The following is a 12,348-nucleotide window of genomic DNA, read 5'->3' on the forward strand; positions in this document are numbered from 1 at the left end:
CCAACATAGCATGCCCACAACTTCCTAACCCACACGTCTTTGGAATGTGGGAGGAAGGATTCGCTATGTTGGCACAACATTGTGGGCCGAAGGGCCTGTTCTGTGCTGTACTGTTCTATGTTCTATGTTCTAAACCGGAGCATCCGGAGGAAACCCACACAGTCACGGGGAGAACGTACAAACTCCTTACAGACAGTGGCCGGAATTGAACCCAGGTCACTGGCACTGTAATAGTGTTACACTAACCGCTACACTACCGTGCCTGCTGAGGGTGTGGGAAGAGGGCAGGGGGAGAGGGGGCATGATTATTGGCTTAGGGGCATATGGAAGGTTTCTCTGTGTAGGGTAATTGGTTTCAATTCCATATGTCGTTTGGGTGCTATACAGAATTCCCTGCCTGGAATTCAGACTGATTGGTGAGCTAGGCTTGCAGTTTTATGGGATGGACCCTGGATCAGGCCACAGGAACAGGTAGTCCCAAAGTGTCCCACGTCTGATCCCCAACTCCAGAGTTCTTCTTTTAGGGTTCTTGGATAAGTGGCAGGAGACTCAGGGGCCTGGAAAAGTAATCCTGCTCCTCTTGCCTATAAGCAGTGCTATTACAGTATATTTCTTATCCCAGAAGCTGTCATTGCTTCACATCAGCTGCGGTGTTTCCTAAAACTCTGGTTAAGTGTGCAAGTCCATGAGGAGATTTTAGGGTAGCAGGACGAATTGGATAGCCCTTCCGCAGAGTCTGATGTTGTGTGTTGTACTCTGTGTTGTACGGCTCTCTGTCAGCAGGATGGAAACATAAACCTAGCTCTGTCAATGGGTCATATCCAGGGAAGGCTGCTGCCAATGATTAGACTGATGACCTACAACAACCAGCCTTTGGTGCACTGAATACTGAGCAGGTGCTTGATTGCATTGTTACACCTGGAATCATGATACTGTTGGAGAGAGATTCAGGTAAATCCTCCTTGCAGTTTTCCTCTGTCCCTTTGCACAGCAGCATCATGCTATTACAGCGCCAGTGACCCGGGTTCAATTCCGGCCGCTGTCTGTAAGGAGTTTGTACGTTCTCCCTGTGTCTGCATGGGTTTCCTCCGGGTGCTCCGGTTTCCTCCTACATTCCAAAGACATACGGGTTAGGAAGTTGTGGGCATGCTATGTTGGCACCAGTAGTGTGGCGACACTTGCGGGCTGCCCCCAGAACATTCTACGCAAAAGGTACATTTCACTGTGTGTTTCGATGTACATGTGACTAATAAAGAGATCTTATCTTATCTTTCTACATTTAAAGGGTAGATGCACTGGAGTTATCCACTGGGGTTTCAGCTACAAATAACTTTGTAACATATGCAAGCAAACACACAATATCTCGGCATTTTCTCAGTTGAAGCCGATGCTGTTATCATGTGAAGCTTCACCATGAGATCTCTCCTCCGTATCCCAGTCACAACACTAATTCCAGCAGCATTTCCCAACAAAAGATGCTCTCTTGCACAACCATCTGATAATCATGGATAGGGCTGGAAATGCTCAGCAGGTCAGGCAGCATACGTGGAGAGAACTGGGAAAAGTTAGAGAGAATACAAGCTGAAGTTGTAGAGAAAGGTTGGGGAGGACAAAAGGAAAGGTTTGTGATAAGGTGGAGGCCAGGAAAGATTGGTTAATGTGAGTGGTGGTGGTGCTCTTTGAGGGAAGATGGAATAGAGTAGTGAAGATCAAAAGATGTGACTGAGGGAGAAGCAAATGTATGAAAACCTAAACCTTACCAAAAAGAGAAGGGAGGGAAAAAAAAACAAAGGCTTCTCTTTTGTATCTCCTGCCTTTCCACCATTTCCCTGAAGCTTAAAGCTTCTTTTAACCTTTAACTTTTCCCAATTCTGTTGAAAATCATCAACTTGAAACATTAACTTTGTTCCACTATCTACAGACACTCCCTGGCTTGCTGTGTTCTTCTGCATAGAACATAGATCATAGAACAGTACAGCACTGGACAGGCCATTTGGCCCACAATGTTGTGCTGATCTTGATGCCAATTTATACTAAATGTCCTCCTCCTGTGTATCATCCGTATCCCTCCATTCCCTTCATGTTCACGTGTCTATCTAAAAGCCTCTTAAACTCCACCAAGCTGCCTGCTTCCACTACTACCCCTGGTAATCCATTTCATACACCTACCACTCGCTGCATAAAAAAAAATTGCCCCTCACAGGGAAAAGTTTTCTAGGAGGTTTTGTTATGCTTTTCAGGTTCCCAACATCTGTAGTACTTTGCTTTCAAACTCCGCCATTACAGCAGTCCCGTTCCGCAATGTTGCTCCAGTTCTCCTGCTACAATGTGTGCTACAATTATTCAATGCACTGGAGAAACAAAGGACTGCAGATGCTGGAATCTGGATGAAAAACACAATGATGCTGGAGGAACTCAGCAGGCCAGGAGCATCCGTGGAGAAAAGCAGGCGGTCAACATTTCGGGTCAGGACACTTCTTCAGGACTGAAGATAGGAAAAGGGGAAGCCCAGTATATAGGAGGGAAAAGCAGAGCAGTGATAGGTGGACAAAGGAGGGGAGGCGGGGTGGGCACAGGGTGGTGATAGGTAGATGCAGGTGAGAGATAGTGATAGGCAGGTGCGGGGGAGGAGGGGAGAGCAGATCCACCAGGGGATGGGTCAAAGGTAAGGAGAGAAATGGGGAAAAAAGGTAGAAAAAAAGGCTGGGAAAGGGAAGAAGAGAAGGTGGGGGGGCTGTTGTGGGGAGGGGGGTGGGGATTACGTAAAGTGGGAGAATTCAATGTTCATTCTGTTAGGCTGCAAGGTTCCAAGATGGAAAATGAGGTGCTGTTCCTCCAGTTTGTGCTTGGAATTCTCCTGGTAGTGGAGGAGGTCAAGAACTGACATATCAGTGATAGTGTGGGAGGGGGAGTTGGAGTGACTGGCAACAGGGAGATGCAGGTCGCTAGCACCGAATGCAGTAGATATTCAATGCACTGATGATGCTGCAGTATAAAAATGGTTTTAAGCCTTAATCCCAAATCTTAAAGAGGACTTGCACCAGGTTTCTCTGGTAGACAAATCTACCTGTCTTTAGCTGTCAAGAAAGGGATGAACAATTGGGAAAAGCCAAACTATCAGAGGGTGTCCTTTGCTCTCTGATTATTGTCTCTACTCAGTTGGACCTAACAATGCAGTGCGGTAAACAGAAGCATTCAGCAAGTTGTAGTGTTAAGGAAGGACAGGTAGCTTCAATCATCACAACCTAGTTGGCAGAACTTGGCAAAAAGATCATTCTCAGTGCATGGGTAAAAATGATCCTTTTACACTTCTTCAGCAGTTAATGACCCATTCAACCAGCTTATGAAAAGTAATGAGCAATTTATGGATCATCTCTGTGGGGAGCTCAGTAAATTGGCCAGATGGCTGAGTGCCAAGGTGGGACAGTCCTGGATTGGGTTCTCCTCATCCGGTGCAGTGAAGAAGCAGCAGGAACCCACTCATGGTGGGAGTACACCAGCCCCAGTCTAAACAAGAGATGGGGATGCTTACCAAATGTACACCATGGACATTAACCTCAAGTGGCCTGGAGCTAAGTGCATGATTGAATAGGATTTGCATAGAATACATAAAATAACCTCAATTTTTGAATGAGTTGATCGATACCAAGGACATTCTGGAGTTCCATACTAAAATCTAGTTTATACCTCTCCTTCCTCCCTGCGTTTAGGAGGTTTCAGGGAATGACCTTTACCTAGGCCCTAACAAGTGAAAAACCGTTTTATTCTGTTAATTTCTATAAATTGATCTTTTTTTTAGGAATCTGAATCAATTCCCCAGTTTAACACACTTGAATGAAAAGATCCATTTCTACCTGTAGGCCACCTTATATATACACTGATCCTTTGTTATACAACCAGAGGATCTGTCAGAGGGGAACAAAATGGCTGAACCCTTGTCCTGTTGTTCCTTAACACACTGGATTTTGTAGTTCAGAATCCTGCTTCCCAGAATAACAGAGAGTGTGGAAGGAGGCCAATCCGCCCCCGAGACCATGCTGGATCTTTGTAAGGGGAATTGAGCTACTCCCACTTGCCTGCTCTTTCCCTACTCTCCTGTGAACTTCTTTCCCTTTCAAGTGCTTATCTAATTCCCCTTTGAACACAGCCACTGAATCTGCCCCTCTATTGGTCATTTATTCTAGATCCTAATCACACAGTGCATAAAAAAAGATAATCATCCTGTCAACTTTTGTTTTTTATGCCAGTGAAGTTCATTCTACATCCTCTGGCTTTTGACACTTCTGCCAGTGGGAACAGTCTCTACATACTCTGTCCAGACGCTTTGTGATGTTATCTACCTGTGTCAGATCCCTTCACAACCTCCTCCCTTCCAAGAACAACTCTAGGTTCTTCAGTCTTGACTCTACTTCATCGGACATAACAGGATTGCTTCATATTTCCTTTGTTTTCTCCTTTCTTGATTAGACTCATCATCAGCAGTGGACACAGTGCCTCCTCGGCAGTGTTATATGATTCCTTAAGGAATGAATACTTCCCACTCGAAGGGTTGATTAGCAATGGGCACCTTGTCCAGATTGAGTTCACCTCTGATGAAACTGCGACAGCAGGAGGGTTCAACATTCGATATGAAGGTATTTAATATTTTTTCAGTTCAAATCCTACAATGATGGGGTAGGGACAGAATCCAGAAAATGGAGGTGCCTACATGTTGAGAAGATGTTTCAGATGCAGAATCCAAAACTAGAAGCTGCAGCTATAAGTTTGTCACTAATAACTCGAATGGGGAAGGCAGAGAGTGGTTTAACCTCAGTGGCACTGTCGAAATATTCAAACATTTAGTAAGCACACCAATCATTCAGCCGTTAAAATCACATGCAATCCTGTGTAAGAAGCTGTTTTTTTTTAATTTTTGCATTCATCCACTAGAAGGCGTCGACAATAATTGGATCACAACACAATATTCACGCGCCCCCAAAAAATCTTAAAGTTGGCTGTGATAATCACAGGTCAGAATGTGGTAACTGGTGCTACATGCAGTACTTGATGCCTTTAAGGGGAAACTGCACAAGGACATGAAGAAGGATGAAAGGATATGAAGTCAGGATTAAAAGGAAAGTGGGAGGAGATTCATTTGAAGCAAAAACAATGGCATAGATCAGTTGAGTCAATTTGTCTGTTTCGGTGCTATAAATGCTATGCATCTTTTTTTGATGACTGTTTAAAAGTGATAAGCTTTGTGAGCTTCCATTCACAGACATCATTCAGTATATTGACCTGTGCATTCATTGCTCAGGCCAGCACAGTGGTACACTGTATTCCAGTTAATTAATCCGAGCTCCCAGAGATTGTGGCTCCTTCCTGGAAACACCAATCCTCACACATTGAGAAAACATATCAATAGAAAGTTCTGAACAACTCAGGCAAGTTTTGGAAAAATGGTTAATACAAGCATTAAGATTTATAATTAAAATATAGAGGGCTGATCTAAGTATAGAAAAAGCCTATGAAACTGCAGGGTCAGGTATGAGTAGTATTTATTAAACACCTTCTCTAACCTCGGGATATCAAAAAGACTTATATCAATAACATATCATTGACGTACAGTCTCTGTGGCAATGTAAGAGATGATGTGACACTCTTCACACAACATGCTCCCACAAACAGTACTGTGTTAAGGACCACATCAAGTCTTAGTTGAGGGAAGAATATTGGCCAGGACTCTGGGGGTACTTGACTTACTCTTCATTAAAATATTGCCAAGAGAGGACAATTTGATGTCGCCCAAAGATGGCACATCCAACAGTAGGATGCTATGATTCTATGCTCCTTCATTTCCTTGATTTCCGGAGTCCAATGCCGTGAGCTTTGGCTGACACTATTTTTTATCAGAAGGAAGCTGTAGATGGAACCACCGGCCTGAAAATTGGGATCTGCTCATGAGATTCAGACAGGCTGAATGTGTGTTCCCTCAGATATTCTAGCTAGCATTTATTCCTCAATCAATAGTTGATCCCTCAATCAATATTACTGAAAAGCAGATGATTATATTGCTGTGTTTGGGAGCTTGCTGTGCACAAATTGGCTGCCACACTTCTTCCATTACCACAGGGACTTCTGTTCAATGGCTGTCAAACATTTTGGGACATCTTGAGGTTGTAAAGGTGCTATAAAAGGGCAAGTCTTCCTTTTCCTCTCCTTTTTATTTCAGATTCTCAATCATTGTAGCTTTTTTCCCCAAACCGAGTAAGATGTCTCTTGCTTCTCTGCAGCCTTTGAGCGTGGACACTGCTTCGAGCCGTACATGCAGAACGGGAACTTCACAACAACCAATCCTTCGTACAATGTAGGGGCAGTGGTGGAATTCACCTGTGATCCAGGATACACTATGGAACACGGATCACCCATCATTGAGTGCATTGACATCAGGGAACCCTACTGGAATGGAACTGAACCACTCTGTAGAGGTAAGCGCAAGCCTCCAAGTGTTTACTGCCAACGCTGCTTCAGCCAATGAAGTAGAGATAAGATTCACAGCAACAGTCCATCGCACAGCAAGCAAAGATAAGTCAGCATGGATGAGTTGGGCTGAAGGGCCTGTTCTGTGACTCACGGTATATAGTGGATGGAAAAGAAATCACAGCCGCATTCCCCAGTAAAAACGGGGTAATTACGTCATCAGAAATACAGTGAGTAGAGGATAGTTATTATATAAAGTGGCCCAAACTGTACTCAAAACAGGCCATGCCTCGAGTACACCCTCACATTACCCTTGCAATTACATTAGTCTTTTGTGGCCACATGCCACCTCGGAACCCTGATTCAGCCATCCCATGGTGGAGGAGTTAATGAGGAGTAACTGGGCCTCAGGTGGTAAAACCAGAGGTCCTAGTGAGACCACTGCAATGGTCTTCGGGCAGCTCATCTTGTCAATGTCCTTTTTGACTGTCTAAATGACAATCAGAGACATTTCTGAACTCTTGGAATATATTTAATGTATTAGAATATTTATTCTGTATTAGTCCATAATATAATGAAGTCAGACATTTTTAAAAATAATCAGAAATGAAAAATAATTTAGTTAAAAATCTATTATACTACAATAAATTAATTAAGAAATAAAGATAAAATGAAATAGTAAAGTAGAATAAAACCTTAACCATCACATATCTTTTAGTAAAGGTCGGTACCCATTCAAGTGAATGGGGCTGCACTTGATATATCAGCCATCGCTGGTGCAAAGCTATACAAGGCCAGGTATGGCTAGACTCAGGTCCCTCAAGAATTGCCCCTGCACTCAGTGAGGCCACAGGTGGAAAGGGAGGTCAGCTATGGAAGTCAATGTGTGCTGACACAATAGGTGGAGATAGCTAGGGGAGGGTTGTCTAGGATGATTTGTTCCATTCTGTGCATCAAACCAATCCCTATCACCCACAATGGTGTTAAACTTGATTAACAGAGAAATTACCCAATCATCTCAGCTCCGGCTGTCTATAGTATTTGTCACTAAATGGCACTTAACATCTTTGTTCATAACTTTCTAATGATCTTCTAAATTGTCAATGCATTATCCAGAGACACCTCCCTTAATTTCCCTGAAACCTTGATGTGGTAGAAAATTTAGATGGTTTGCAAAATGTGTAATATCCACTTCACCAAATATTGGGGTTGAGGCAGGGAATGGATTCTTGTTATAATAGTCCCCAGTGATCGTGCTTCTACACATTCCACACGTACATTTTTTTTTGGAAGTCCCAATTTTTTCATTTTACTACATTATTTCATCCATTTTATATGCTTTAATGACTTCCTCTATGTTTGGAGCACATTGAAACCCCTCCCCTTTGAAGTACAGGAAATTATGTCATGTGGGCAAGTGTCAGGTGACTCTAGACCTTCTGCAAATAAGCTGAATGATTGGTTGAGGCATTAGAAGAAATGACTGTTCTTCTTTGATTAATGTTGTGGAGTCTTTAATATCAGACTGAACAGAGAGATAGAAGGGTAAGAATTCATGTTTAATTGCCAGCACTAAATACGTGCTATAATACTGATCATCTGCAGATGTCAATGGAGCCACATATTGGGAGGGGAGTACTATGGACAAATAACCTGGTTCCAATACACCAATAGAGATCAAAGGTGAATTCCACTCATGTGACAGTATACCTATCAATGGGATCACAATGGGCTATCAGCCTTGCTAGTTCTCCATGATCTTAGTATATTGAACAGACTAGCACAAAATCCAGCTATTGCCCATTCACCTGCTGGTTACCTGTAGGTGTAACCCAGTACCATGCCTCACAATGCAGGTAAACTGCACTGCACTATTGCCCAACAGAACAATCCTCTCATTCTTAGGATCCTCTATATAGAGAAACACATTCACCTCGCAAGAAAAGATTCACACTTATATAATCCTGTTCTTATCCACAGTGTCTCCCAAGTGTCTTACATGTGTTTGATCTGTTTGAAGTGCATTATTTTGTATTGTTGGCAAATTCAGCTGCCAATATCTGCCCAAGTCTCGCATCCATCAGTGGGATAAAACCAAGTTAACCTGTGTCAGTTTTGCTGGATGTAGAATTCATGTTGAATGCTAACACCAAACTTTTACCTCAAGCTGTTGATATCAAGTCAGCAGGTCTCTGTTCAATTTCAAGACTGGGTGAAAGAATAATTGGACATATTTACATTTCTGTAATGCCTGTTGCAATCTCAGGATAATCAAATACACTGTGGGCAATTTGGAAATAAAAGCAGGAAGTGATAGACTTGTTCATGAGGTCAGTCAGAGTCTATGAAGAGTGAAATTAAATTAATGTTTCAGGACCGATGACCTATCATTGGAAAGAGACAATATGTTTCCATTAACAAGTGGATTGGTAAACAGAAGACCTCTGTGTCACTGAGGTGTATTCAACTTTGTGTTCAGCTTTGTGTTGTTGGGTTGCCTGTGAATTGGTTAGTTGGTGGATGAGTCCCTTCTCAAGTCTGGTTTTACTCCCCTCCGCCTATCTCTAGCACTGTGCGGTGGAGAACTGAACACCCAGGCAGGAGTCATTCTCTCACCAAACTGGCCAGAACCGTACGATGAAGGGGAAGACTGCATCTGGAGGATTCACGTTGGCGAGGACAAGCGTGTATTGCTTGATGTTCAACTGTGAGTATCTCACACTTATGAGCTTGCTTATCGTTGGGCAAACAAGTAAGGAAGCCTGTAGTGTTATTCATAACACCAAGGCCAAAGCACTTTACAGTCTTTGCAGTCATATCTCTCTTGTGGCATCGCTGTTGCAATGTGGGGGGAAAATGAGCAATGTTGTAGTGACCAGGTAAACTGGGTAATGATAGTGATTTTGACTAAGGAATAAATATTATCCAGGATTCTGGGGAGAGCTCCCCAGCTTTTCCTCAAAGTGTTGTCATGGCATCTGTTTGACAGAGAAATGGGATTTTGTGTCCAGTGGTGGACCCAATCAGAAGTACGATGTGCATGAGGTCAAAATTGGAGAAGTGTAGATACCTGGGAGGTTTACAGGCTGGAGGAGATTATAGCAAAAAACAAGATGCTGGAGGAACTCAGTGGGTCAGGCAGCATCTGTGGAGGGAAATGGACAGTCCAGTTGAAGAGCCTCGATCCAAAATGTCAACTGTCCATTTCCCTCCACAGATGCTGCCTGACCCGCTGAGTTCCTCCAGCATCTTGTTTTTTGCTCCAGATTCTAGCATCTGCAGACTCTGGAGTCTCCACTGTGCTACTCTATGGAGATTACATGAATAATGTCATGATGCTTTTGAAAATAAGGAATTTCAGGCACCCTCAGGTAAGAACATTCTATTGGAATTTGTTAAGTGAGGTCTTCATCTATAATTGGCACGGTAGTGTAGCGGTTAGCATAACGCTTTACAGCACTAGCGACCCGTGTTCAATTCCGGCCGCTGTCTGTAAGGAGTTTGTATGTTCTCCCCATGTCTGCATGGGTTTCCTCCGGGTGCTCCGGTTTCTTCCCACATTCCAAAAGACGTACGGGTTAGGAAGTTGTGGGCATGCTATGTTGGCACCGGAAGCATGGTGACACTTATGGGCTGCCCCCAGAACACTCTACACAAAAGATGTATTTCACTGTGTGTTTTGATGTACATGTGACTAATAAAGTTCTTATCTTATCTATCTTATCACATTTAATGGGCTTCTGAAAACTGAAATGGAAATAAGAAAAAAAATGCAGATGCTGGAAATCTGAAGTAAAAACAGAAAATGCTAGAAATACTCAGTACCTGTGGAAAGAGAAACCAAACTAACAAAGGGTATTTGATTTGAAACATTAACTCTGTTTCTAATTCAACAATGCTGCCTGACCTGCTGAGGATTTCCTGCATTTTCTGATTTTATTTCTATCCTATGTTGTGTTTCACTGGTCATTTAGTCTAAGAGGAAGCTAGAGCATGACTATCTGTCACTGTTCATTAGGATTTGCATTAATTCATAAACTGCAGTGATCACTCCCAGCGAAAGTTCATACTGAGGCCAGCTGTAGTGGTTCCATCTGTAAACACCAAACTTTGACACGATTTCGTCTCATTTTCCCTGTCGGTCCTGCAATTATTAGAAACCAAAGACAGAGACAGGAAATTGGAAATAAAAAATTGACTCGTATCATTCAAGATAGAGTGAGAAAGGTCGCTGGTGTTTTGCCTATTTGTCATCAGAACTCAAATTTGGAAACAAAGAATGAATAGATCGGAAGGATAGACACTCAGGTTGATGCATACAGAAGGATAGATTTTGATTTGGTTGGCCGTTCAGCCTGATGATGAAGAGGTCCATGTTATTGGGAAGGCTCTTCGCTCAGCTGAATTCACCTGCCCCTCTCTGTGGTGTCAACCCAGAGCTTTGAATAGCAATAATATAAAATAAACACCAAAAATACTCAGCAGACCCATGGAGAGAGAGCAGAGTTAATGTTTCAGGTTGGTGGCTTTCACTTCAATTGGTTTTCTCTCTACCTCTCTCTGCCGCTCTCTCTCTCCCCCCTCTTTCTTTCTCGCTCTCTCTTGTTTTATCTCTCTCTCTCTTTCTTCCTCTCTTTCTATTTCTGTCTCCCTTCTCTCTCTTTCTTTCCCCCTCTCTTTCTCTCTACCTACAGATGCTGCCTGACCTGCTGAGTATTTCCAGCATTTACTATTTTTATCTCAGACTTCCAGAATCTGCAGGTTTTTTTGCTTTTCATTTGTACTTGTTCGAAAAGGAATCTACCTAAACTCCAAACCAAAAACCCTGCGATTTTTTTTCATGTGCTCATCCAGTTTCTCAATATTTGCTTTCTCTGCCCTTGCACACAGTACGTTCCAGATCACCACAACCAGTTGTATTTAATACAAATTGCAGCTCAGGCATTTTATGTTTGCACCCTGCCAGTCTACAAAGCGGGAGAATGGCCAGGATATTCGACCAGCAGTGTAGTTGTGGAAAAGGGGGTGCCAATCATGGAAGGTAACGAAGGATGCCAGGTAACCGCTAACATGGCACTGTCAATATAAGATCCTTTGTTGGTGACCCCTAATCAGGAATGAAGGGCATTGAGCTGGCTCTGCAGTTTGGAATACAGAGAGTTTACAGGTGTTTAGGGAAGAAATGCGTGAGTTCCTGGTGTAATATATTACCTGTGCAGATTAGATCATTCAAATGCCCATCGTTGCAATTAAATCCTTCCCAGAGAGAAGGATTTACTAAAATTAACTACCCTACCACATAATCACTGCTTAGGCCTTTGTTACTTTTCTTTATTTTCTCAGCCATTCCAGTCCTTTTTTGGGACGAAGCTATCCCTATAGAGTCAAAATGCACTGAAGTTATTTAGAAACATGTACAGGTTTGCACCTACACGAAATTGGAGCATTTCAATGTGCTTTGCAGTCAGGAAGTACTTCTGAAGTGTGGTTCTTTTTGGGATGTAGGAAATGCTGCAGTCAATATGTGCAGTGCAAGTTCCCACAAACAATGGCCAGATAATGTGTGCGTTTTATATGTGGTCAATTAAAGGATAATGATGGGAAGGACACTGAGAGGAACCCCCCATGATTTTCTTCATTATAGTGCCACAAAATCTTTACCTCAGCTATATGAGAGATGGCCAAGGGCTACGGATTAATGCATCACACAAAAACAGGCACCATTGATGCGCCACTATGGAGAGTCAGCCTGGGCATTTGCGTAAGTCTCTAGAGTGGGAATTAAACTCTCGACCATCTGACTCAGAATGCTGGTCTTGAGCCACAGCTAGCATTCTGTGTCCATCTCTGGGCACTGCACTTTAAGGAGGAAGAGAGGAGCTTGGAAGC

The 12,348-nt window shown here is 43.0% G+C and overlaps 1 protein-coding gene and 1 long non-coding RNA gene across 3 annotated transcripts in view; one reads left to right on the forward strand and one right to left on the reverse strand.

Moving 5' to 3' along the window:
• LOC127579662 (seizure 6-like protein) overlaps positions 1–12,348 on the forward strand; it is a 213,451-nt gene that overhangs the window by 147,494 nt on the left and 53,609 nt on the right. For both annotated transcript variants that reach the window (XM_052032610.1, XM_052032611.1), the window contains exons 7-9: positions 4,468–4,634; positions 6,273–6,467; positions 9,028–9,166. In XM_052032610.1, coding sequence (XP_051888570.1) covers positions 4,468–4,634; positions 6,273–6,467; positions 9,028–9,166 — 501 coding nt within the window. The remainder of the gene's footprint in view (positions 1–4,467; positions 4,635–6,272; positions 6,468–9,027; positions 9,167–12,348) is intronic.
• LOC127579663 (uncharacterized) overlaps positions 1–12,348 on the reverse strand; it is a 92,887-nt gene that overhangs the window by 26,809 nt on the left and 53,730 nt on the right. The gene's annotated exons all lie outside the window — the stretch shown is intronic.

This window comes from Pristis pectinata, chromosome 17, assembly GCF_009764475.1.
Source record: "Pristis pectinata isolate sPriPec2 chromosome 17, sPriPec2.1.pri, whole genome shotgun sequence".
Classification (NCBI taxonomy): domain Eukaryota; kingdom Metazoa; phylum Chordata; class Chondrichthyes; order Rhinopristiformes; family Pristidae; genus Pristis; species Pristis pectinata.